Source organism: Vanacampus margaritifer, chromosome 17 (assembly GCF_051991255.1).
Source record: "Vanacampus margaritifer isolate UIUO_Vmar chromosome 17, RoL_Vmar_1.0, whole genome shotgun sequence".
NCBI classification, from domain to species: Eukaryota; Metazoa; Chordata; class Actinopteri; order Syngnathiformes; family Syngnathidae; genus Vanacampus; species Vanacampus margaritifer.
In genome coordinates this window covers 2850001-2877211 of record NC_135448.1, presented here as the reverse complement: position 1 = coordinate 2877211, position 27211 = coordinate 2850001, and the positions used below count along the sequence as shown (strand labels likewise).

Below are 27211 nucleotides of genomic sequence, written 5' to 3'. Positions count from 1 at the left end.
GTTACTTTCACCGAAATTCTCTCTTTTGAAACAAAAAACGGAGAAAAAGAGCTTTTTGTGAAACGATGTTATTTCATGCACTCTAGTGAATTGTACACTTCTTTTTGTCCATGAATGATGCCACAAACACCTAAATAGTGCTTTACTTCTGTAAAACGCTTTCACCAACAATGAAAAAGTGTTTTTTGATTGCAAAATACGTTTATTTCCATTCAACAGTGTAACAATTTGACAAAACAATTTCGCAAACTATTTACAAATGTGTGCAACTGTGGTACTACTTACAACTATGTGGATGTTTCAAATACAGTTTTTCCTTTTGTAACGCTATCCTGCGTGCAAGGAGACGCCAGGACTCGCACACAGTTTACTTTCACTTTCACATTGGTCCGTTTTGCGTGCAAACGTTACACTTTCTTGACGGCCTTTTTTTCCGGGGAATAAAAAGCAAGTAGCAGACTGTACACACTTCCTCCGATGAATATGCATTGGACTCGGGGCACTCTCCGTCGTCCGATCGAACGTCCGCCTGTGCGTGCTCGGTTGCGCTCCGCGTTACGACACCGTCATAGCCGCCGCGTCAGCGGTTCCAATTTCGCCGTCAAGCTCGGATTCACCTTCATCATCAACGTCATCAATGTACTCTTTTAGCGTTGGTCGATGCCTTTTGTCTTGTAAGTGTAGAGCTGCTTGCAAACGCTCGCCATTGCCCGTTCCCTCCTCCATCTAGCTCCATCTAACGTCTTCTACTGCCGCGTCAATGCTTTCCAACCACGGAGTCACCATCATCTTCATCATCGATGATGATCATCGTCATCAACAATGTGCTTTTTTAGCGATGCTTTTGGTCTTTGAAAAAAATGGCTCTGGCGTTAGCTCCTCGCGACCGGCCGCCATTTTTCCTTTGTTTTCCATTCTGATCTCCTGCTCGACGCTCTAGCTCCGCCTCTACTGACGCCCACCCGATCTTGTCAAAAGAGAGTCATCGCTGCCCTCTAGGGGCCAAAAATAGTCATTAGGCTCACGAGACCTGCTTAAAACTTTCAGGAGAGCTCCGCAAGCCTTCCCAGCACCCGTTTCAAAAAAAATAAATAAATAAATAAATGGGAGGACGTCTTTTAACGTCTTTGGCGCTCCTCCGTAGGTTTTTGCAGAACGTCATTTAACGTTTTTGGCAGTAAAAGAGATAACAGTGCATTCATTTTAATTCTGAACTTGTTTGAGACTTCTCTTATTTTTGAAACACCGCCGTTGACAAAGAACGGGTGACCTCCCGTGGACACAGTTGAAGCACAAGACACTGATGTACAAGCGAGCACTCGGTGGAGAGAGAAGACCATTAGAGAAGTACGTATGACTCAAAACAGGAAATTTCAAGGTCACCATCTTAAAGTCGACATTAAATTGTCACAAGGTTTACAGTATTAAACATCTGCAGCAGCTCGCCATTTTCGTGCGGTGGGGAAAGCTGAGTAACAACGCTATCTTCCACGGTTAAGCTAACATTACCAAGACTTTGGGGGAAGACATTGGCTATCACTTAAAAATACTCTGCCAAAATTAGATGGGAAGAAGCCTGTCGGACAATATATTGGCTAATGGCTACTTTAATAGCTACTGGCTAAATTCATGACATTGGCTTTCTAGCATAACTGCATTTCAGACACGTAGCTGGAATTATTCTCACGTTCTACATAAGCAGCGAATGTAACCCTAACCCTTACTGTGACAAAATTAATAACCTTGTCACAGAAATTGTTTTAGAATAGAAATTTAAATTGAGTACAGACACTCTGCAGCACCACTAAAGGAGCTGGGGTGCTGCTGACCTCGACTCAGAATGTCGTGAATCGGTGGGGAGAATACTTTGAAGTCGTCCTAAATTCCACCAACACATCTTTCTTTGAGGAAGCAGAGTCTAGGGACTCTGAGATGGGCTCTCCTATCTAGGTCCGAGGTCACTGAGGTGGTTGGAAAGCTCCTCGGTGGCAGGGGTGGATGAGATCCGTCCGGAGTTCCTAAAGGCTCTGGATGTTGTGGGGCTTTCGCGGTTGACACGCCTCTACAACAACGCGTGGACATCGGGCACAGTGCCGCTGGATTGGCAGACCGGGATGGTGGTCCCATTTTGGTGTTTGATGGTGGTCCCATGTGTGGAAGGTGTGTTCCAACTATAGAAGGATCACACTTCTCAGCCTCCCTGGTAAGGTCTATACAGGGGGTGCTGGAGAGGAGGGTTCGTCGGGAAGTCAAATCTCGGATTCAGGAGGAGCAGTGTGGTTTTCGTCCCGGCCGTGGAACAGTGGACCAGCTCTTCATCCTCTGCAGGGTCCTCGAGGGTGCGTGGGAGTTCACCCAACCAGACTACATGTGTTTTGTGGATTTGGAGAAGGCGTTTGACCGGGTCCCTCGGGGATTCTTGTGGGGGGTGCTTCAGGAGTATGGGGTACCGAGCCCCTTGATACAGGCTGTGTGGTCCCTGTACGACCAGTGCCAGAGCTTGGTCCGCATTGTTGGCATTAAGTCAGATTCATGTCCAGTGAGGGTTAACCTTGGTCACCGATTCTGTTCAAAACTTTTATGGACAGAATTTCTAGGCGCAACCAAGGCGTTGAGGGGGTCTGGTTTGGTGGCCTCAGCATTGCATCTCAGATGACGTGGTGCTGTTGGCTTTATCAAGCCGTGATCTCGAACTCTCACTGGAGCGGTTCGCAGTCGAGTGTGAAGCGGTTGGGATGAAGATCAGCACCTCCAAATCCGAGAACATGGTCGGAAAAGGGTGGCGTGCTCGCTCCGGGTCGGGGATGAGATCCTTCCCCAAGAGGAGGAGTTCAAGTATCTTGGGGTCTTGTGCTTGAGTGAGGACAGGGTGGAGCGGGAGATCGACAGGCATTGGAGACATTCACGGCAAAATAACATTCACGGGAGATTTGCCAAAATAACGGGAGTTACGGCAAAATAACCATTGCCTAAACAATCACAAACTAACGCTACAACATAGTCTCTGTAGTAACGTTATGCTACTTTTTCTTATGGTATAACGTTATGCCAATTTTCCACATATTAAAATAGTTCTCAAATGTGTAAAAGACATGTCTGTATTTTTCTTTTCTTCTGCTCTTATGGCCAGTCGTTTCCATTTAACAACTTTAGCACATGGCTATCATGACCAAAATCACTGTCCCTTTAAGAGAGAAGGGTATGGCCTAGGCGTGGCCTGGTGCAGCTATTTACATAAAAGTGACACACCCCTAAAACAGGCTGTTTTGAACAGAGCGTTTTTTGGCTGATTTAGGGACAGCAAAAACATTAGATCCGAAGTCAATTTTGACAAATGCATGTCACAGACATGTCTTTTACACATTTGAGAACTATTTTAGTATGTTGAAAAGTTGAATAATATGAGACCTTTAAAGGGACAACAGAATGACCAGAATAGCATATGCTGCACACTCGCTAGTTGCTAATGCTACGCAAGCAAAATGGTGCGTTCAGGGTACTTTCACAGTGTCGGAAACTTCGGTTTTCTCAGATTATAACGTTTTAAGGGGAAAATAATCGGCCATTCGGCCCAATTGGCCGATTGTCTGGGCAGATTTCTTAAGGGAAATAATCAGCCGATATAATAAGCGGACGATTAATCAATCGGTCGGGCCCTGGTAAATATGGTTTAATGTTGATGTAAAATGCTGAAAGTTTAGGCTGTAAATATTGTGTATATTTGTCTTGATTCCGGACAGCAGGCGGGCACCTATGTCTTGCATGTTTAAACCTGGAAATGGCTTCTTCGTCGAAATGTGAAAGCTTGATGGGCTGTACTTTGTGACGTCACCACATCATGCAAAAGCGATTTATATTTTGAATCCCCGCAAAAACAGTGGCTGAGACTGTGTGCAAGCTTGGACAGTTCAATTGAACTGCCGCTCGCCTGTTGTGATGGTAATACGAGGACGGGAACATTATCTGCCATTTAACCAGTCAAAGAATTTTATTATTATTTTTTTTTAAACATAATGCATTAAAACTTTACATACGGCTGAGACCTGTTTGCACTATAGTGCAACTCATACTTGCTTCATTCAGAGTACCTGCTTCATAGTCCTTGAATCAACATCTCCGATCTCTCCTCTTGCTATCCTCCAGGCCAGAGACCCAGAGATGCGTCCTCCCAGCTCACCTTGTTTTGGCATTTTTGGGGAAATGAATTCTACAAGTTCGACAATTAGCCGTTCTGTCAATTGCAATTTCCTGTCGACGTGCAGGAATTGCTGTCTCTGTGATATGAAATTCAGATTCAATGAGTTTTACATTATTATCATCAACGCAGCACTAAGTCTTACAGGAATGGATGAAAATGTAATCATCTACAGTACCAAAGCATTGAGTCCAATAATGGTGTGTAGCAGCCAGGCCTCCTGCACACTGGTCCTTCTTGACAAAACCTCTGGATGTTTGCAGGAATACCTCCACGTCACATCAACCACCTGCAAATTAAAATATATGCACAGTCCCTTCCAAAATTATTGGAATGGCAAGGTCAATGGCTTTGTCCTTGAGACAAACGTTAAGAACTCCAGCTTTTATTTCATGGTAATTACTCCTGGATGTGTTAAACAACTCAGGACAAAGCACCTTTTGTTTGAGCCCACCCACTTTTCAAGTGAGCAAAAGTACAGTACTACAGTATAGGGCACACTTTAAAGTCTTAAATGTTCTCAAATGGTGCGCCTAATAGTGAGGTGCGCCTTGTGTGTGGACCAAGGTCCATAATCTGATTGTGTGAGAGGACTTCCCGCGCACATTGCTTACATACAAGAAAGGCGGACCTGACTGAGGACAGACATGAGAGTACGGAAGAGTCAACTTGGATGGCGAGTTCTTCAGCCAAAAAGCCGACATCATTTCCGAGGACACAACGAGACTGACTTTGACAATGAGACGGCGTGTTTGATGGAGAACTTCCCCAGTTGTTTGTTTCTGATACAGAAGATCACGAGGACTATGACTAATTTGTGGATTAGGATTGATCAAAAGCAACGTTACTACATTGTTGTATTCTTTAAGTACAACTGAACTCACAGTTTACATTGTTACTTCAACCGAACTCAGTTTTGTTCCGTTCGCTGCCTTTTTAAAAACATGCGCTAGCACTAGCATATGTTTTCGCATAATAGCATGCTACCATATGTTTGAACCGTGCGTGTGCCCAATAGTGCGGTGCGGCTTATGTGTGTGTTAAACACAGAAATAGCACCAGTAACTGTGACTGCGCCTTATAATACGGTGTGCCTTATGGTCGTGAAAATATGGCACTGGAACATGTGACTGTTGGTTGTTTCTAGCTGCTCAGGGGTCTGTTTCACAAAGCAGGTTTATTGAAAAATCTGAGTCTGTTAACCCTGAAATGCGGGATACTCTGAGATTTCCATTTCAGAAAGCGATGTAACTCAAACCAGAGAAAGAGGGGTAACTCTAGCCTATTTCATAAAGAGAGGTAACTTAAGCTCTCGATCAGTCACTATAATAACAAACTCTAAGAACTTAATCTGGTTGGTATGAGGTTTATCTCAATGAAGGAGTGTAGTGGCAGGATGCACAAGCTTAACACAGTTAAGCAGTTACGCTTTAGGCCAAAGGTGGCAGTCACAAGTAAATAAGTGACCAACTCCATAATGATCATGAAGACCAGAGTGCTAAGAGGGAAATTGGGCATAGCCAATACAACAACAACAACAAAAATAACATTACAATTAAGTCCATTCAAGTTGATTTGGGATTTGCTGATAAATCGGTAAAATAATAGAGAATAGATGATTTTGGGTGCAAGTCCAAGCTCTAATTATCACAAGGTGTCACAGCATAACAACAAAGCATTCTGACTGTAGACTAGTCGTTTAAAAAAAAAGAAAGAAAGAAAGAGACTTCCTATTCCTATGTGCTAAAAATATTCAGTCACATTCTATTACTGGGTTTCAAAAATACTACAAAATTTGGTATAAACATGTTCCATTTTATGACTCATCAAAACGCAAACTAATGCATCAGAAAATATCAAATTCAATGCACGTTATCAAATATTTAAGCACACATTGCGAATATAAAATACAAATAATAAGTTAAATTAGGTAGACTGTCACTGATAAAATAAATTCATTAATCGGTACATGTAATCGAAACACTGCTTATCATGGCAATGCAACATACCTGGTCCTGGGAGAAAGCCAGAACATAGGAGAGTTTCTTCCCCCAGCCAACCTCATACAGTAAGGGTTTATCACAGATGTTCTCACATGAGTCACAGTGCAGCCAACGGTTTTGAGAGACAGAGTAAACCTCTGTCCATACATGATCTGAAAAAAACAACAACAGACTACCCTTAGCCTTAACGAAAATGTTCAAGCAAGTGGTATAAAAGTGATAACAGCTAGAGGCTAGTAGTGCTATGGGCAGGGCTCAACTGTGACCAATTCATCTGCAAACGCGGGCAACTGCACAGCCTGTGCTGGTAAAAAAAATTATCCAGTCGCACGGCGACCCACGGTTTGGGTCGTATATAGTCTGCGGAATGTGCTGTGAAGGCCAATTTCAAAATAAAAGCCTTCCAAGTAATACATTGACGTCGATCATGCAATGGGGGTAGATGCCATGGACGTCCGACTTCAGGGTTTCACACATCGCCGTCGTTTCCGGTGCTGTGCTCCCCAAAGGGTGTCTCAACACTCTGAAATGCTTCGGACAACTGAGACAGACACACTAGACAGTCGCACCCGTCGACGAAAACGCAAAATCATGGGGCACAAAAGGCGGAAGCTCAAGAACTGGGTTGCGGCCCACACACGTCGCAAACAGGAAACGAAAAAAAAGCTGATGTGTGAAAACCACAAAGTCCCGCCTTCTCCATGGCATATACCCCATTGCCTTGTTATTTCTATTATTAAATTGACCCATGCACCGTGTGGTAGGCATCGCGGCTCAAGGCAGTCAGCTTGATTTGACTTCACACAACGGTCGATTTCCAACATCAACACGCCACCTCGAAATCATACTTAATTGCCAATTAAGGACGTAAGAAAGTTAATTAGTCATATGATACGGCACAAGTCCCCGGCGTTAGCAAGTACTAGTCACCAGAGGTGTGGACTCGAGTCATGTGAATTTGACGACTTTAGACTCGACTTCACAAAATGTTAAGACTTGCAACTCGATTTGGACTTTACCAACAATGACTTATGACTTCACTCGGACTTAAGCCCTTTGACTTGAAAATACTTGCTTCTTCCAACAAAACCAAAAGATTAAAATGTATGTTAACAAGTAATTTCCTCTCGGTGTGTGTGCACGTGTGTGTACGTGTGCGAGCTTGGGCTGACAGCGCCCAAGCACACGCCGCCTACGCTAAGGAAAACTTCAAAATAAAGCTGACCAAATTATACATTGGCACCACTGCAACAGCCTTGGCGAATTTTACTTTGATGTCTGCCTGCATAGTGGCGTGGATGCCAGCTTGACTTCTTCCCTTTGACATTTTGGCTTGCATTATCGACGTTTTTTATTGAAATTACATATTTTCTACCACCATTATCATAATGCCACCCAAGTTAATTATACGATACGGTACAAGTCTCCGGCTTTCGTGGCTAGTCGCTAATGTTAGGCGCTAAATTTTAGCATTAGCATTGGGTGCCTGGCTACCGGTGCTGGCTACCAACAGTTATTTGACAGCTGTTGCTTGGCTCGCTTGCTTTGCTATGCTACTTTGTAACCCACTGTTTAAACGAAGGGAATGTGCCTTAAATTGCATTTAGATGTATTTTTCATTATTAAAAATAAATAAATAGAACTTTGCCTTCATCTATAATTATTTTATGAAACACTAGCTTTAAAAAAAATAATAATCAAAATGTCCAATATGGCCATTTGGATTTTAGGAACACAACTTCAAGTGCATTACAAGTCCAATATAATGTAAGGCAGGATACCTTGTTATTTTATACATGGACCATGCATAAAATAATTATGTATCTTGCTTTATATTGCACTTAAAGTTGTGTTCCTAAATCCTAAAAGCCATATTAGACATTTTGAGTTCATACATATGTATTATTAAATTGAACAGTCAAAAGCATTTTATAAAATAAATTAAGACAAAGTTGTATTTATCTGATTTCATTGTTATTTTATTTTAATTTTTTAAAACAATCCGATCCGTGACTTTTGTGATCTGTTGCACCACTAGTTGTTTGGGTACAAAAACTATGAGGTGGTCAACAAAAAATTAATTGCAGTATGTCCAAGATTAGATCACTGACGGAGAGGCAACAACTTCAAACTTCATTCAACATCTGAAGTTGCACAAAGAACGATAAGTAAGCTAATGTCAGTTGTTTATCGGCTAATTATTGTTGCTAGCTGCGTAAATAATGAGACTGTAGTGTAAACTCACTGGTAACACATTGCAAACATGGCAATCTGTTGCACCACTCTGGGTTCCCTCCCTGAGTCCCTGACTCCTACTTTGATGGTCACCCAAAATAATATAATCTACGATGTTGTTAAAATGACTCGAAACTCAAAGTGTAGGACTAGTGAATCACTTACTCCCACCTCTGCTAGCCACTAACGGGAGCGTAAACATTAACAGCATTCGGCGAGCCGCGATCTGCATTCAAATACTGTCTAATATTTCAAACTCAGCCAGAAAAAAGTCCATCAATTCATGAACCGTTAATAATTACAAATATCTAAACGATGTAGGCTTTTTATCAATCTATAATAGCTGACATACATTAAAAATAATGCGTGTGAATCACTTTGCTTGTTTGTTTGTTTTTATTTAATTACAATCAATGGTCACTAGTGACTCTTTGGGAGAAACACCCTGCAGCTCCCACTGCAGACCATCAATCTGGGGTACAAAAAGGAGAAGGTGAGGCTCCTTTTTGAGTTGAGAGACTCTACAGACCCAGCAATTCAAGCTGCAAATCCTGAGATACGCACAGGACGAAAGTGGAATGCATCAAAAGCAGTAGACCAGGTCATAGAGCGGCTGAAGCATCCGGAGATTGTGAGCGCCACACAGTCAGGCAGAGCTGGCCTAGGATCGGGAGCAGCGCCATAGAGCTGGCCCAAAGCCACCAAGAAGGAGAGTAAAGCTATCTTAATTGTAGAAGTCGCCAAGACGGAGGAGGAAACCTACAAGATCACAGCGGTGAACCAGCAACAGCAAGGCAGATGGACTGCTTGGGAGGCCGTGATCAACAGAACCATCACCTGGGCCGACATGTGGCAGCTCCCCAGGCAAGATTAGGATCTTCCAGATTAGGGCTACCTATGACATGCTATCAAGTCCCTGGAATCTTCTTGCCTGGTTTGCCATCTCTGTAACGCTCCAAATCCAAGCCTGAAGCACATCCTCTCTGGTTGCAAAATGGCACTGTCGCAGGGAAGATACAGATGGTGGAATGACAAGACAGAGATCCTGGAGGCCCATGGGCAGCAAGTAAACAGGAAGAATCCAACCACAGACCTGAAGTGGATCCAGTTTACCCGGCCAGGAATGACAGCTCAGCGCTGCTCTGGGTCAGAGCGGTTACCCTGACCGCCAGCTGAAGTTACCTGCAGAGATCACCACAACCTCTCTACGTCCAGACATTGTGTTTGGCCAGCACCTGCCAAAGTTGTCATCATGGTAGAGCTGACTGTTCCATGAGAGGAACACATGGAGGTTGCATACGAGTGGAAGAAAGACAAGTATGCGGAGCTGGCAACAATGTGCGCACAAGCTGGGTGGATAGCATTTACCTTCCCAGTGGAGGTCGGGTGTAGGGGCTCAACAGGGCATCAACACAGCGGCTCCTGAAAACACTTGGGAGTCAAAAGGATCCAACAGAAAGCGAGCTCTTCATGACCTTGCAGAGGAGGCTGAGCAAGGGAGCTTTTGGCTCTGGCTCAGAAGGAAGGATAGGGCGTGGGGAAAGAAGGATCCTAAGCAGGCTGCAGGGAGTGGTAGGGAGAGGTCCCTATCGCTGCTCCACCACCTGGAGATGTTCCGGGGATAATGGAGCGAAATATCTGGGAAGGGTGGTCCCCGGCTGACGACCCTACAGCCTGCACAATGGAGGTGCGTCAGGCAGAAATGGCAAGCAGGTGTCAACTAGCTGTGCTTGCATCTGATTTCTCTGGTCCGCCAGTGACTACTGTGAACAGGTCAGTTGACATCCAGGAAAGACTGGAGGGCTGCCAGGGAAGACTGGCTGACGGCGCGAAAGACCGCACCAGGGGTGGAAGGGCTAGTTACCCACTCCACACACCTAGATAACTGGACACCAGATTTCTGGACACCCAAGCTAATTACAAGCAAGTCAAGAGGAAAACAGTCCATTGGTTCTCCGAGAGGCAGGATGGAAGATGGACCAACAAGGACGAATAACACGGTAACGAACCATATGGAAAGGAATAAAGGGATCCAGAGACATTGCTGCTGTGGATAGAGTAAAGTAACAATTTTGACTGTGACTTATAAATTTGTATTGGCCTATGCCTGTTTACAATGTCTATGTTGATGTATAGCAAGACGTGCTTTATTTTCAGGTTCCAGGGAATGATTAAATGTTTTATTTGGGTTCAGCTAAAGTTTGGGCAACTTCTACACATACTACACGTATACTGTACTAAGCTAACTGTGATCTTGGGATGGTGACAAATGTGTCAAATAATAAACATACCTGTGCTGTCCCAGATGTACCTAGCTTCAAGGCAGAGAGCTCTGCAACATAGGGTAAAACAGTTTGCCCACTCTCCACAGCGTCCCCTCCTGGTTGTGAGAAGCTTCTCAGGGTTGTTGTAGCTAGTGTTATATAAAGAAATTAGATAAACATCACCAAAAAGACAATATTTTGTATTAACAAGCAGAACAAACCGAGGGAATCTGGTGCATAACTGGCAGCTTTGACAGTAGTGGTTCTCCACGCGCTGGGCTCCCCAGTGTAGATCATCAGTAGTAGGACTGAGTGCGCCAGTATTCTGGGTTGGGCCTCCACAGTGGCTGCAGCGTAAACAGTTGACCCAGGAGAAGAAGTCATTTTTGAACCATCTAAGCAACTCCAGCACCAGGAAGTCATCTTTTCCTAGTTTACATTCTGCAAAAACGCCATAACAGGTCCATTACTTTCCAGTATTAAACAACAGTGTATTTGATACTGCATATATTTTTAGTTGCATAAATGACCGTTTTGAATTGACTTGTACCTGGCTCAGCCTCTTTAGCTAACTTCAGCTTCTGCTCAGCAGCAGAGGATAGCTTCTTGTAAGGAATGCAGCATCTAGCTTTCTGCTGAAGCTCTGGGTTCTCGTAGAGCAGCACATGTTGGAAGTTAGACTGAAGAGTCACAAAGAAGTTCGTGTTGCTCACCTGCCAGACAAAGAATTTGCTTCAATAAGGATGGAGGAACATGAATTTTATTTGAAATACAAGGGGACTATGCATTAACTTTGCCTGCAAGATGAATTCTCGTTGGATTTGTGAGTTCACAAACCCCCGCAAATCCATCTTGTACTGAGTCTGCTGATTTTTACTGATCCCTAATCACAAAGCAAAATTTTGTTTGGGGGGGCAGGATATGCAGCTGTGACAAAAAACAAGAAGCGCCAAGGCTGTGGGAAATACACAAACCTAACATGGACGAATGCATGGACACTGCAATTCAGAATTACTCACAGTTTCCTTGCTGAATGAAGAATAGCAAGAGGAGCTTCATGTATTTTTAGCTGGAAAAGATGTTTGTCTTTTTAACTTACGTTAACTGCAACATTTTCATCCGCTGCCGTGATTGGTCAAAATAAAAGTTTGGTAGACATGAATGTCCCGCCTTTCCCGAGCAGATCACACTGGAGCAGTCCCAGATTGATATTGTAGAGAAATCCTTTGAGTGATTCACAGTATCAATCTGGCAATGCATAGCTTATCCTCAAATATGTATGAGTGTTCATTTAAATGGAGGTGTTTACACATGTGGTCAATATTGTAGGTACCCTCTGTGAATGAAATAATAATAATAATTATTATTATCATTATCATTATCATTATCATTATTATTATTATTAGACCCCCTCCATGAGCCGTCACCTTACTGTGGTGGAGGGGTTTGTGTATCCCAATCATCCTAGGGGCTATGTTGTCTGGGGTTTTATGCCCCTGGCAGGGTCACCCATGGCAAACAGGTCCTAGGTGAGGGACCAGACAAAGGACGGCTCCCAGACCCCTTATGGTGTTGATCATAAATGGACAAACGTTTCCCTTGCCCGGACTTGCTTGGGGCCCCCCTCTGGAGCCAGGCCTGGAAGTGGGGCTTGTTGGCGCCTGCATTAATGGAGCCCGGCTGGGCACAGCCTGAAGAGGAAACATGGGTCTCCCATCCCATGGACTCACCATCTGTGGGAGGGGCCAAAGGGATCGGATGTGTAGAGCGCTGGTCGGAGGCCAAGGGCGGGTCCTTGGTGGGCCGATCCCTGGCTACAGAAGCTATCTCTTCGGACATAGAATGTCACCACTCTGAAGGGGAAGTTGCCTGAGCTGGTGTGCAAGGCCAAAAAGTTCCGACTAGACAGTAGTTGGACTCGCCTCCACACACATCTTGGGCTCTGGTACCACACCTCTCGAGAGAGGTTGGACTCTGAAGAGAATAACTGGTAATGTGATCGACGCGGTATGTAATGTTTGCCAGTGCTACATGTTGGCTACAAGAGTTTGCAATTTTACCCATATGAAATTATGAATATGGTCACCAGTAAGTATTGTTCATAAACACAATTTAATATATTGTAACAATGGTAAAGCCACACACCTTACAACATTATTCGATTCGGTGGGTGAGGACAGACCTAGCCGTGTCGGCGCCGAGCAGAGGCGGGCGACGCGGCAGTGCTCCCCGCATATGACGAGCCGGTTGCGGGGACATCCCATCCGCCGCTCAGCGTCAGCACCAAGAAGTACATGCACCACCGCATCAGGTGTGGGCTGCCACTCTCAACCAAAGCATGCTAGGAAGCGTGAGGCTTCACCGTTGCTACAATACTTAACTATTATTTAGGCTTGTTGGTGGACGAATCTCACTTACTTCTAAACCTGAAATTGCATTTTAGCGCAACGTGAATTAAATTCTGCGCAAATGGGTGACGTCAGTACACGTGTGTGCATGCATACACTGCTGATTTAAGTGTGCCATGGCAAATAGCCAACACATCTACTCCCGCGCAGTCACAACATGACACGCTTCAGAGCCGAAAAATGGCACCGTGCTGTTTTTGTAACCCATCCTACCCAGAGTTCACTGATACTTACTCTGGTTACCTACAACACCCACAACCCCCAAATATGTTCTCATCAATTCACACAAGTTACCTATTTCAGCTTCAAACCGGCAAATTTCACCAAAAGGTGAGGGATTTCATTACTGAATATGATTACAGGATGGCGTTGTGTTAAACTTGGACGTCGAGAGAGGCCCCACCACACGGAAAATATAAAATAAACGGCCACGAAATACCGTGCACCGTAACAACTCAAGTTAGACGCCATGTCACCATGTGCTTCGAGGGTCAATTTCTAATTAAAAGCCTAACAAGGCTATTACATTGACGTCCATGTATTATTTGGGAGCCTTTTATTCTGAAGTAGTAGTAGTAGTGCGTAGCTTGACTCATTCTCGCACTTGATCCGAACACGTCGACTCAAAGAGCCATTACACTGCTAATTAAAACATGCACTTGCGCCGTGTGACTGGATTTTTTTTTTTAACTGTTAAGTTTGCTGCATTTGCGGTAAATTGGTCGCAGTGTCGAGCAATGCTGTCCGGTTGTCTTTTTCAGCATCCATCTGGTGTAACGCTTGTGGCTGCACTTCTCTCCAGCCTCCAACTGCTTTAATTGGAAATTTAAAGGAGTGGCGGCTCGGCTACGATTTAGGAATGGCGGGCCGCTGCCACTGAATGAATAAGAACGAAAATGCTGGTATATTTTCATTTGATTTATATAAATTCTTGTCACTTTCAGAAATTAACATTACCAGTGGTGATGGTTGTACAGGAAGAGATGAGACTGCTTGGCTTGAAGAAGCTGGGGTTTCTATAGTAGCCTCTGCCAAAACGTGAACATGCTGCTCTCCACCGAGTCTCTGCTCTCTTTTAGCAGCTATGGACTCCCTGATTACCTTCAGTTGGTCCAATGATGCAGTCTTGGGGAACACCAAGTGTGTGTCAGCCTAGAATTAAAAAAAAAAAATCTGAAAAGTGATTGTGACAGAGGAATAGATTCACTTTTACCTAGCCTAAAACAGACCATTTTAAGTTTTATCATACATTATATGACAAAAAGCATTTTTGTTTCAACTGCAAACTCCTCCTTTTATTATCGGCTTATTTTCTTCATAAATTTCATACAACTACTTTTTTACTGACAATAAGAATTTTTAATGAGACACTTGAATTAAAAGCCGTAAGAGTACATACCAACAGTTACCCATTAAGAAGCAGTAAAACACTTTACCTCCTCAAAGCCCATCTCGAAGAGACATTCTACAGCACCCTTGACTGGCAGCAGCTTCGTAGAAAAAGTAGGATTGCCTATACGGATTGATCTATATTTTTCCACATTGGGATCCCTGGTGAGAAAGATTAGATTTCATATCATACCTTTGCACACAAATGAGGATTCTAATGCCTTAACATATTAGAGTAACTAGCCAATTAGCACTATGCCTGAATCGTGTGAGAACTAAAAGTTGTGTATGAAAATGTAGCTGCAAGGGGGCACAAGCCAGTGTCATCTTGTGCCGGTCCCAAGCCTGGATAAATACAGAGGGTTGTGTCAGGAAGTGCATCCGACTTAAAAACTTGCGAATCAAATGTATGACTTCCAACAACGACCGCCATCGGTGCTGTTGACCTATAGGGTGCCGGTGAAAACTGGACTACTGAGAAAAAGAGAAGAGGAACACCAAGAGTCTAGGACTGAAAGTAGGGACTTTGAATGTTGGAACTATGACAGGAAAAGGTAGAGGGCTGGTTGACATGATGCAGAGGAGGAAGGTGGACATATTGTGTGTTCAGGAGACCAAGTTGAAAGGGAGCATAGCCAGAAGTTTTACGGGCAGGTTTCAAGTCATTCTATCATGGGGAAGAGAAATGGAGTAGGCGTTATCGTGAAGGAGGAGTTTGTTAGGAACGTCCTGTAGGTGAGTGATGAGTCTGAAGCTAGGAATCAAAGGTGTAATGATCAATGTTGTTAGTGGGTATGCGCCACAGGTAGGATATGAAATGGAGAAGGAAAACTTTTGGTTGGACCTTGATGAAATGATGCAGAGCATCCCTAGAAGTGAAAGAGTTGTAATTGGTGCAGACTTCAATGGACACATTGGTGCAGGAAACATGAAACAGGTGATGGGCAAGTTTGTTATTCTGGAGAGGAACGCAGAAGGACAGATGGTGGTTGACTTTGCAAAAAGAATGGAAATGGCTGTCGTGAATAGTTTTTTCCAGAAGAGGCAGGAACATAGGGTGAGCTACCAGAGTGGAGGTAGGAGTACACAGGTAGACTACAGCTTGTGTAGACGGTGTAATCTGAAGGAGATCAGCGGCTGCAAAGTAGTGGTAGGTGAGAGTGTAGCCAGATAGCATAGAATGGTAGTGTATAGGATGACTCTGGTGGTGAGGAAGACTAAGATGGCAAAGAATGAGGAAAATAAGAGAGAACGAAGAGTACAAGAGGTGACTGTGGACCAGGAAGTACCAAAGATTAGTAATGATGAAGTGAAAGGGCATTGAAAGGGATGAAGTGTGGAAAGGCACTTGGTCCTGATGATATACCTGTGGAGGTATGGAAATGTCTAGGAGAGGTAGCAGAACAATTTCTGACTGGGTTGTTCAACAGGATCTTTGATAGTGAGAAGATGCCTGAGGAATGGAGAAATGTTCTGGTGCCTATTTTTAAGAACAAGGGAGATGTGCAGGGTTGTGGCAACTATAGAGGAATAAAGGTAATGAGTCACACAACGAGCTGCATTGTGTCTTTGTAGATCTGGAAAAAGCTTACGACAGGGTGCCCAGAGAGGAACTGTGGTTTTGTACGAGGAAGTCTGGAGTAGCAGAGAAGTATGTTGTTGTGCAGGACATGTATGAGGACTGTAAGACAGTGGTGAGGTGTGCTGTAGGTGTGACGGAGGACTTCAAAGTGGAGGTGGGACTACATCAGAGATCATCTCTGAGCCCCTTCTTGTTTGTTATGGTAATGGACAGGATGACAGACGAGGTTAGACCGGAATCTCCATGGACTATGATGTTTGCAGTTGACATTGTGATCTGTAGTAATAATTATTTGTGGTGTAATGGTTATGGCAAGTCATGGGTTTGGTTCCTGCTATATAACCTTATTTATTTATTTTTAATTACTACAATTTCTTGACTAACCCATATGTTTTGAGGGTTATGGCTGAGTTAAAAATCAATATCAAAATCGATATTCCTTTTCATAGCCCAATATCGATTCAGAAAACCATGAATTGATACTTTTAATACGCCCCTCAACATAAATAAATGTGCCTTCTCGCGTCACGGGGAAATGTTTTTTACAATAAAAGCCCAGTGTTTTTGCTACTTTATTTACATAGTGTTATGGTTGTAAAAAAATTCAATTATTTATTGTTTTGAGCAGATCATGTTCAATAAAACATACATGATTAATGTAACTGCATTGGATTCAAATTTAAATGTAAATATTCAGATTTTTTTTCCATGCTAATGTACGAAGTAAGAGCAAGAAGTTTCTACTATTTACAGCATTGGTACTTCTGAGAATGTCCTCCATATAAAATTAAAATTGGTACTGCATGAAATCCTTAACTGAATCGAAAATCAATGTGAAACGTGAATCAAATTGAATCAGGGCCTTCTGAATCGAATCGATTTTGGAAATCTGAATCGATACCAAGTAGTGTTAGGCTGGTAATGCTGATAACAGTGTATCTTCAGTGGCAAAAACAAAATGAAAACCTTGTAAAAAGACACATAATGGGGTGAAGCGAAACAGCCAGAAACCATGCCCAGTGCATGTCTCGGTCGGCGATTGACCAATATGAGCTGTTCACGGCAAAATAGCGCTAGCAGGAGAGTCGAGAGACAAAAACATCCACTGCCTTTTTATTAAAAAAACAAAACAAACAAAAAACAAGTTTATTTATAACTTATCTGAAAGTTCTATTGTGTGTTAATTCAACACAAATCAGCTTGATGGCAAAATTCACAAACGACACTGCTTTAGCTCATCGAGGTCGCATTATTAGGGTGTACTTCAAATGGAATAGTCTGAACTTTCTCCAGACCTGAATCGTATTGAAAACCTGTGGGATCAGCTGAGGCGCCGTGTAGAGGCTCAAAACTCTGCCCCACTGAACCTCAATGACCTGAGGGCTGCCCTTCAAGAAGAATTGGATGTCATGCCTGAGCAGACAATGACTCAACTTATGAGATGTCATCAAGCTGTATTTGATGTTCAAGGGCGCATGATGGGTCATTGAGACGTTGAATTTTTTTACCTACCGTTGTTAACTTTTGTTTCAATGAATTGTTTGAGATGGGGAAATCACCAGTGCATCCTTCTACTTAAATGTCCTACTTTCATGATATGATATCACTGTAGCGTGAACGTTTAACATTTTCCATAAATTTCACCTGAAAGTAGTGAATGCACCGAATATTGGGCCACCGAAATAAAATTGGAGCCGGAAAAAATATTGCCGAAATAGGATGTTGTGGTAATGCAAGCCAAAAAACTGCTGCAAGCAAGCATATGTATGAATTAAACGCCGGGGTGAGAGTTCCGCCTCAATGTTAATTCATGAGCAGTAGCCGAAAGCTAGCGTCTTGTAGCTAACCCGGTCGATGCTATCTCAAATCAGCGGTGAAAAATAATAGCAACGGCACAAAGTGTAAGCGGAAAGCAGTATCGTGATCTCCTTATGGTGTGTGCGCCAGCGAGAGAAGAGCACGCGGAAGACAACACAAGGCAAGTGTGTACGTGTAGCAGCTACGCTAGTTTACAGCGATCAAACTTCTTATTCTGCAACTGAAGTGTCGTAGCAACTTGTTTCCTGCTGAAATGCAAATAAAGCCCCCATTAAATAAGACGAGAGCTGCGTTATCAGCAGCGACACAAATCAATTGAGGTTGACAAGTGACGACACTCGAAAAAGTTTAAAAAGTACAGCTTCATCTCCAGATTATTACGTCTAACAATGTGCAGAAATGCACTGTGTCTGTGTGTTAACGACAACTTTATTTATCATAGAATAACAAACGCAATGACATAACACTGCACTGCGTGCTTACTGTATGCTTGTGGTTATTTTCATTCATCCACCTAATTTATTTCTCAATCATTACATTACATTAGTAATATGTGTTGAAAATGTGGAGTGGAATGTAGCTAATGGTAAATCTGAGTGATATTAAAAATTGTTTTTTATTTTGATAAATTTTTATTATTATTGGTTAATTGAACACTCCAAATTGTCCATAGATGTGATTGTGAGTGTGGATGGTTGTTTGTCTCTGTGTGCCCTGCGATCGGCTGGCAACCAGTTCAGGGTCTACCCTGCCGACTGCCCGAAGCCAGCTGGGATAGGCTCCAGCCCCCCGCGACCCTTGTGTGGATAAGCGGTTAAGAAAATGGATGGATGGATTTTTTATTTTTTTAATAAAACTTTTTTTTCTTTTTTTCCCCCTGCGTTTCGGTTTTCGGCCAAGAGTTTCTCATTTTCGGTTTCGGACAAAAATTTTCATTTCGGTGCATCCCTACCTGAAAGCCAAATATCCCTAACTTTTTGTGAGTAGTGTAAGCATTGAGCTAGATTTATTTTACTACCCACGTTCCCTGAAGGCACTGTCACTGGGGGATGTTCCAAGCATTTTTGTGCAGCTGTCACTCATGATTCCAGGCCCGTTCAGTTTATATAACCCCCGCCCCATCCCAAAACATTCCAGTCAAAAGTCTAAAACTCAAAAAACAGATAATGAAACCGGGAAGAAAAAAAAAAGATCTGAAAGTGGGGAAAAAATATTTGAATGGGAAAAGATTAAACATGCAACTGAAAATAAATAAGACATCACATGTCAAAATATATATGAAAGCCAAAAGTGAAAATAATTAATTCAAAAATAATGAACAGTCAATCAAAATAAAATTTGACCCCAAAAAAACGTTTCATTGTTCCACACAGTTGTCTGAACACCACAGATCTACAAACTGCTTCACTCCTGGAATGAGACAGACCAAATGAATATGAATGGGATGGCGGTGTTACATCAAGGAGCTTACCTTCCTTCACCTGTTCAATTTTCATGCCCCTCATAATATGAAGCTGATCCACAATATTCTGATGTCTAGATTTAAAAAACATACTTTTTGTTTCCAACACATTTAAAACCAATTTGTCCTCATTTATCCAGTTCTGTAGCAGTTGCAAATAAAAATAAAGTGTGGTTCTTAACTAACAGTGGATTTACAATACAACTTAAAATGTCAAGTGACACTTATAGCTTTAACATACATGCACCTCTGGAGACAGCCAATGCCACAATACTGAAAGTCTACCCATTGTTCTGTTCTAGTGCTTATTCAGTACTTAAATAGATAAATTGATAGCCAACATAAAAAAAATGTCTTGTGCATAGAGCCAGTGTTTGGCTGCAACAATACGTGGACGAGATAAAGTCTCATTCCATCGTTTACGGACATCAATAAAGAAATCGGAATTGCTTCACTTGAACCATGCAGTTTAAATCCGAGGCAGATAAAGTGCACATGCTATTGCAGAGCTATTCATTCAGAAAAAAGTTGCAGCCCCAATATTAACAAACGATCGTGTTACGTCGTCGCAGTGGTCTATTCACAAACTTACCTTAAAATATTATCGGCGTATGAAAGTAAAAACTCGCATACGTCAAAGAAGACTTCATTTGAATTCTCACATAATACTGTAACCGCTGGTGTGAAGGCCATTTATAGCGCTTGTTTTTGTTTTCTGAGGAACGCCAGCAGCAGTCGCTTACTTGATTACAGTGACCTGTTTTGGGTCTTTCAGTATAGTAGTCCTGATGACGCATGAATATTGTTCAGTCCCAAATAATTTTCTTTACGGATATCGTTTTACATAAAGCAACTACAACGTCTTTATAAGGCTTTCTTAGGTTGTGTTTTATACGTTGGAATACATTTTAGATTGATTGTGTGCTAGTTTGCGTGTTGCCTGAATCCGGCATTTGTAAAGTGTGCCTGAAGCCAGCTGCAAGCAAACGTTAAAAGCACTGATCTGTACATATATTACTGGATAGCCGAGAGCCCATACAAACCGTTGAAGCCACAGGGCGGCCATCTTACTCCTCTCATCTCGCGAGCAGACTACTGCATGTACGCATACGTACAGATTATATATATACAGCTCGTACGCTCTTAGTATATGGCTGGGGGTAGGGTAGCAGGGGTGGTCACTATTATTATTTTTTTAACAAGTGGACGGTATGTACTGCTTTAAACAACCCCCTTTTCTTTTATCGCTCAGTTAATTAGACCCCAATATAGATTAGGTAGTTAGACAGGTATAATTCATTATGAAATGTCTTAAATCGGGTGTAGTAATATGGGGACCTCGCGACTTCAAAAGTTTTGGCCTATCGGCTATCCAGTCATATATACAGATCAGTGGTTAAAAGTGATGCCTGCTAACGTTGTCTATTGGGTAAATTAGAAACTCGCTGCTTTCTTATTTAGTCACCGAGTTCGGGTTAGGAAAATTAAGAGAAGGCGCCAGTATGATGTCTTTATCACTATCGTTTTGGGCTAAACTCCAACTAAGACAGAGTGGGAGGCTGCAGTTTCAAATAAATACGCCCGTTTGTCCAAGCCATACTTTCAGGTGGCACAGCACTGAAAGACGAAGAAGAGTTGTCATTACTGGCATAGGTCTCGTGTCTCCTCTGGGCGTAGGGACGGCTTTACCTTGGAACAACCTTATTAAGGGTCAGAGTGGAATTGTGGCACTTAGCTCGGACGATTACAAAACTATTCCCTGTAAAGTAGCGGCGTTGGTACCCAGAGGAAATGCAGATTGTCAGTTTAATGAAGAAATGTTTGCATCTCGTGGAGAGGTCAATAGCATGTCACCGGCCACCGCTATGGCACTTGGAGCTGCTCAGCTTGCCCTGGAAGACTCAGGGTGGTACCCTAAAACTGCAGAAGAACAACTCACCACTGGTGTAGCTGTTGGCATGGGCATGGTGTCGCTGGATGAAATAGTGTCTACCTCTGTAGCCTTCCAAAAAAAGGGCTACAAGAAGGTTAGCCCTTTCTTTGTGCCTCGTATTCTCGTAAACATGGCTGCTGGCCATATAAGTATCAAGCACAATCTAAAGGGTCCTAACCATGCTGTGTCCACAGCATGCACCACCGGCGCACATGCCATTGGGGATGCTGCAAGATTTATTGCTCATGGTGATGCAGTTGCTATGGTTACGGGTGGGACAGAATCCTGTGTTGGACCTCTCGCAATAGCTGGGTTTGCAAGAGCACGCGCTCTTTCCACCAACTGGAATGATTTTCCCAAACTAGCTTCAAGACCCTTTCATCCAGAGAGAGATGGCTTTGTGATGGGTGAGGGATCAGCTGTGCTCCTGCTGGAAGAACTGGAGCATGCAGTAAAGCGCGGAGCCAGAATGTATGCAGAAGTGCTGGGATACGGACTCTCAGGAGATGCCATCCACATTACCACACCTGCTGCAGATGGAGATGGGGCATTTAGGTAAGCAGACTGAAGGTTGTTTATTTTTTATTGTAAAACATCTTGGGTATGCTTTGATCCAAGATAATTATTTACAATGTGTACTATATGCACACATATAGGTTTGGGTGGTGGCCCAATACTGGCCATGAGCCAAGTTTTGGTGGCCCTGATTTAAAACAATACTTAAATAATTTAATAATTATATTTATATAGAGCTTTTTTGGAACCTGAAAGACGTTTCACAGAATGAAGGAATAAAACTGGCAACAAAAAACGATACATAACACAACATAACATTAAGTTGAACAGGTGGGTTTTGGAGAGGGATTTGAAGTTAAATAAATCATAGCTTGTCAGTTCCTCAATCGATTTTCATGAAGCTTACTTTTTAGCCAACGCCAAAGCATATGCTATAAATACAGAACATGTATCTTCGATTTTTTTTTGGGGGGGGGGGGGGGGGGCTATGTGACATCAATGAACATGGAATACAGCAACAAAAGGAGGTAATTTCTTTGATTCATTCCAATGCCATCCCAATGCCTTATGACCAGAAAAGACCCTCTCATTGTTTTTTATTATCCTCCAAACAGGGCGTGTTTTACAAGCTTACAAAGGAATTCTACTCGGGGGTAATTGACTCACTCCTTCCCACCAGTTGGGGACATTCCAGAACAAGTCCGCTTACATTCAACATTCTTCCTTATTCAAACGACAAAATAAAACAAACATTCTAATACCTTCTTACTACACTATGTTGAATAAGTAAATACTAAGCATTGAATACACAGGTTATATGTGTTTGAATTAAATAATGTATGGGTTTTTCCTGGCTCAAATTGAGGTGGTATCATCCTGACTATGATGGGTGACTACCGATACCAGGTATCAGTATCGGTGCCAATACCAGTCTTATTTTAAGGTATCGGTACTCGCAGTAGTGCTCAATACCCTCCATGCAGCCATTTTACGATCAAGGACTAGAAATTTGAAATTATATGAATACAAAGTTGCCGTGAATCTCATGCAATTTTAAGGAAAAATAATTTAATTTAAAATCATCTGTCATTGTTGGGGCGGAATTATATTTCCTGGTGCTATCGGTATTTGGTATCAGTAGCAGTGACTACTCGAGTTGAGTATCGGTAAAAAACAAGTGGTATCAAATAACATATAATAATTCCATCTCGCTAGTAGACTGTTTACATCCGTTTAGCATTACTGGCCTGCTGAGTTTGACCCCCTCTCTAGACTCATGAATATTAATTAAGTATGGTGACGTATATCTTGCAGTACCCCATTGTAAATATGGTTAAGTAATGTTGTTATTGTAAAATATAATATACAGTATGTGTACTATATATTTTTTCATGTCTAGGCAGTGGGCAACTGTCTCTTGCTGGCTTAAGCCCCGTAAATTGATTTTTCATCTGTGTGAAAGATTCTATGTCTTTGATAGGCTGTAATTTCTGATGTCGACACGGAACTCGCCACTCGTGAAATCTTATACTGTGGTTGCTGCAAGTTTGCAGTGAAGGCTGCACAGTTCAGTTAATCCCTCCCTGGAACCTGTAATGGAAAAGCGGTTTATGCATGTTGCCATATCATTTACCAATATTTAGCTCTTTCATATTGTTAAAAAAAAACACAATTATTCTAACTGCCAGTTAACTTGTTAACTTCACAGATGCATGTCAGCTGCCATCAAAGATGCTGGTATCTCACCAGAAGATGTGTCTTATGTGAATGCCCACGCCACGTCCACACCTTTGGGTGATGCAGCAGAAAATGCTGCCATCAAGAGGCTCTTTCACCAAAGTGCAGGAAGCCTGGCTGTGTCCTCCACTAAAGGAGCCACTGGACATCTGCTTGGGGCTGCAGGAGCTCTGGAGACGGCAATCACTGCTCTTGCTTGCTACCATGGTATCTTGCCCCCGACACTTAATCTAGACCGCACTGAGCCAGAATTCGACCTAAATTATGTTCCCTGCATAGCACAGCTATGGCAGACTTCGGGCAGAAGGGTGGCCCTCTCAAACTCATTTGGCTTTGGGGGAACAAATGCCTCGCTGTGTATTGCCAATGTCTAAAAATGTAAACATGTGTGTGTGTTTATGTACTTCAATCAAAATTGTGTCATTTTAAACGTACACATACATGTTGTTCGTATTTTGCTTTTATTTGACTTATTCATATAAAACAGACGCACCCCCCCACCCAGCTACTTGTTGAACGAGGAATGTCAAAATGGGGTTTTTGCAGTCTCTCATTTGGGGGGGGGGGGGGGGGGGGCAAAGAGGGTTTGTGGTGTTTTGTGTGTGTTTTTTTTTTCATTTTGTGTTTTCTGTGTGTCTCTTTAGAATCACATTGTCAACTTGGAACTTTATTGCTGGTTGAAGGATTCTGTGTTGCTGTCCACTGCCGGGAGCTAATCTTGCTTTGTTTTTTGTCACAGTATGGCTGTATCTGATCCTGGTAGATTTGGGGCTGCTACGAAATTTGGGACCTGGAATGTTAAAGGGATAAACCATCCGGTGAAGCGCAGTAAAGTCTTTGCACATTTATCAAAATTAAGAACTGATATAGCCTTCTTGACTGAGACACATTTGCCTAATAAGAACCACAATATGCTGAGGAGGGGTGGCTTTTCACAAATCTTTCACTCTACATTTAAAAATAAGTTTTGTGGCGCTGCCAATACTATCCATGGGGATGTACATTTTGTGCGGGCTAAAGTGATATCTGACAGTGATGGCCGATATGTTATTGTGCAGGGCCACTTGTTTAATCTGCCGGTGATATTGGTATGTGTCTACGCTCTCAATTGGGACAATTCTAAATTCTTTTGTGATTTGTCCTCCCAATTCCCAGATATAAACAGCCATAGTCTGATTTTGGGAGGTGATCTGAATACAGTTCTATGCCCTAAGCGTGACAGATCAAGGACGACCCCTGGCACATTAACTAAATCAGCGGAGACCATTCAGGCTTTTCTTCAGGCATACAGTGTGACTGATGCATGGAGGTATTTGCATCCACTAACTAAACAATTTCAGTTTTTTTTTCAGCCACGCATCAGACTTACTGCAGTATTGATTATTTTCTGCTGGATAAGAAGCTCCTACCACACTTGAGTTGTAGCAGTTGTGAGAGCATAGTTATTTCAGATCATGGTCCGGTTACAATGTTATTGTGCTTCCCGAATAACAAAATCCTGCAACAATTTTGGCAACTTGATTCGCTCCTATTATCTGATCAATGTTTTGTTGATTTTGTTAATTCCCAAATTGACTTTTTTACAGAAATGAACGAACATCTTGACATAATTCGCTGTACCTTCTGGGAAGCGATGAAAGCCTATTTAAGAGCTCAGATAATTGCCTACAGTGCTGGCCAGCACAAAAAACAGTTAGCTCGCTTAAACGAATTATCTCTATTAGGCGATGTCGACCACAGACATTCAGAATCACCATCTGCTGACCTGTATCAGGAGAGAGTCACTTTGCAGACATAGTTTGATATCTTGTCTTCGGGGGTAGCTGAAAGATGCCATTTTAAATTGCGTCATGAGTTCTATGAACACGCCGAACGCGCTGGTAAACTTCACTGTCACCAGTTAAGACAATCTGCCCAGGCGGGATTTGTTACTGAGATTAATATGTCCGATGGAATAGTTACAGATAAAAAAATGCATTAAAAAATGCATTAACACTCAATTTAGGGAATTTTACTAGAAACATTACACCTCTGAAGGTTGGACGAGGCGCTGATGGCGGACTTTTTTCACAATGTAGAGTTGCAGACTCTAAGTAAACAAGACATGACCAGGCTTGAACTGGACATTTCTCTGTCCAAAATTGATTCAGTTGTCAAAAAGATAAGAGTGGGCGTGCCCCAGGACCTGATGGCTTTTCGGCAGGGTTCTTTAAAACATTCTCCCCTAAGCTACTTTCCATTTTGCAAAGTGTATATGCTGAGGCATTAAAACGAGGGTCACTGCCACCTACAATGTCTCAGGCGATAATCTCGGTTCTTCTTAAAAAGGAAATAACACTCTAAAGTGTGAATCACATTGGCCAATAAGTTTACTTTGCTGCGATTATAAGATTTTGACTAAGGTCCTTGCCAGTAGGTTGGAGTTAATCATACATACAGTGGTGCACCCGGACCAAACGGGCTTCCATCACGGGGCGTCAGCTTTCTGGTAATGTGCGTAGGTTGTTTAATATTATTTACTCCCCTGAAGCACCTTCCACTGCTGAGGTCGTACTATCCCTTGACGCCCAAAAATCGTTTGATCGCATCGAATACGATTATCTTTTCCTAACCCTAGAGAAGTTTGGTTTTGGACCCACTTTTTGAGCTTGGATTAAGGTTCTGTATGTGTCACCACAAACTTCGGTCCGCACCAATAAGATGATCTCTAGTTACTTCAGTACAGGCCGATTTACCAGACAGGGTTTCGGATTGAGCCCTCTGTTATTCTATCTGGCTGTCGAACCAGTGGCAGTTGCTCTGAGGAGTGACGCGGGCCTTATAGGTATAGCTAGGGGGGGCTAAATGCATAAATTGTCACTTTATGCCGATGATCTGATTTTATCCTTGTCTGACCCTTCGGTTTCCATCTCAAGAGCACGAGGGATTATCTCAAATTTTGGTAAATTTTCAGGTCATAAAATTGATCTCACGAAGAGCTCGCTGTTCCCAGTTAATGACCTAGCTCGTCAGATGTTATTTGAGGGGTATATATGGAACGTCACAGCGGATTATTTCGTATATTTGGGAATAACTGTGACGCGTAGGTACAGTGACTTGTTTAAGGTAAATTTCAAACCGGCTCTGGATGAGGCTAAACTTGATCTGACACGTTGGTCATCGCTGCCGCTGTCGCTGGCTGGTAGAGTCAATTCAGTTAAAATGACAATCATGCCCAGATTCCTGTCCCAAGTCCATTTCTACTTTTATCTGGAATAGGACCACTCCACGAGGTTGTCAGTTTTATATATATATATATATATATATATATATATTTTTTTTTTTATTTTATTTTTTTTTTTTCTTGAAATCTACTTGGGCTTGGGTGATGGCCAGTTTACTTGGGTGGCCCGCCCAAGTATTAACATTGTGTGGGAAACACTGCATTCATCATCTTTCTGCATCAGACACGGACGCATTACTTCAGTTTAAGGTGCTTCATCGGTTACGTTTATCGAGGAGCAGGTTGACTGAGATTTACCTGGATATTGGTCCAATTTGCATTAGGTGCCTCCAGACTCCAGCCACTCTTTGCCAAATGTTCTGGACATGCCCGTCTCTCTCTCTCAATTCTGGCTTTCAATATTTGAGACCTTTTTTATTTTATGTGCGGCAAATTGATTAGCCCCA

General features: G+C 42.6%; 2 protein-coding genes across 4 annotated transcripts in view; one reads left to right on the top strand and one right to left on the bottom strand.

Moving 5' to 3' along the window:
* Positions 1-20217, bottom strand: part of ngly1 (N-glycanase 1) — a 30158-nt gene extending 9941 nt beyond the window's left edge. The window contains exons 1-9 of the mRNA XM_077548037.1: positions 19949-20217; positions 14542-14656; positions 14063-14257; positions 11248-11410; positions 10919-11138; positions 10725-10846; positions 6205-6350; positions 4374-4484; positions 4089-4274 (exon numbers count right to left, since the gene is read on the bottom strand). Of these exons, the coding sequence (XP_077404163.1) occupies positions 4089-4274; positions 4374-4484; positions 6205-6350; positions 10725-10846; positions 10919-11138; positions 11248-11410; positions 14063-14257; positions 14542-14656; positions 19949-20049 (1359 nt within the window). The 5' untranslated portion in view covers positions 20050-20217. The remainder of the gene's footprint in view (positions 1-4088; positions 4275-4373; positions 4485-6204; positions 6351-10724; positions 10847-10918; positions 11139-11247; positions 11411-14062; positions 14258-14541; positions 14657-19948) is intronic.
* Positions 20218-20502: 285 nt separating this feature from the next.
* The window catches only part of oxsm (3-oxoacyl-ACP synthase, mitochondrial), a 27521-nt gene continuing 20812 nt past the window's right edge, over positions 20503-27211 (top strand). For 2 of the 3 annotated variants that reach the window (XR_013288864.1, XR_013288863.1), the window contains exons 1-2: positions 20503-21844; positions 23514-23749. Coding sequence is in view for 1 of the 3 variants with exons in the window: in XM_077548608.1 (XP_077404734.1) it covers positions 20859-21844; positions 23514-23916 (1389 nt within the window). In the remaining 2 variants the exon portion in view is untranslated. Of the gene's footprint in view, positions 21845-23513 lie in introns of all 3 variants that reach the window. The other variant, XM_077548608.1, reaches the window with a different exon arrangement.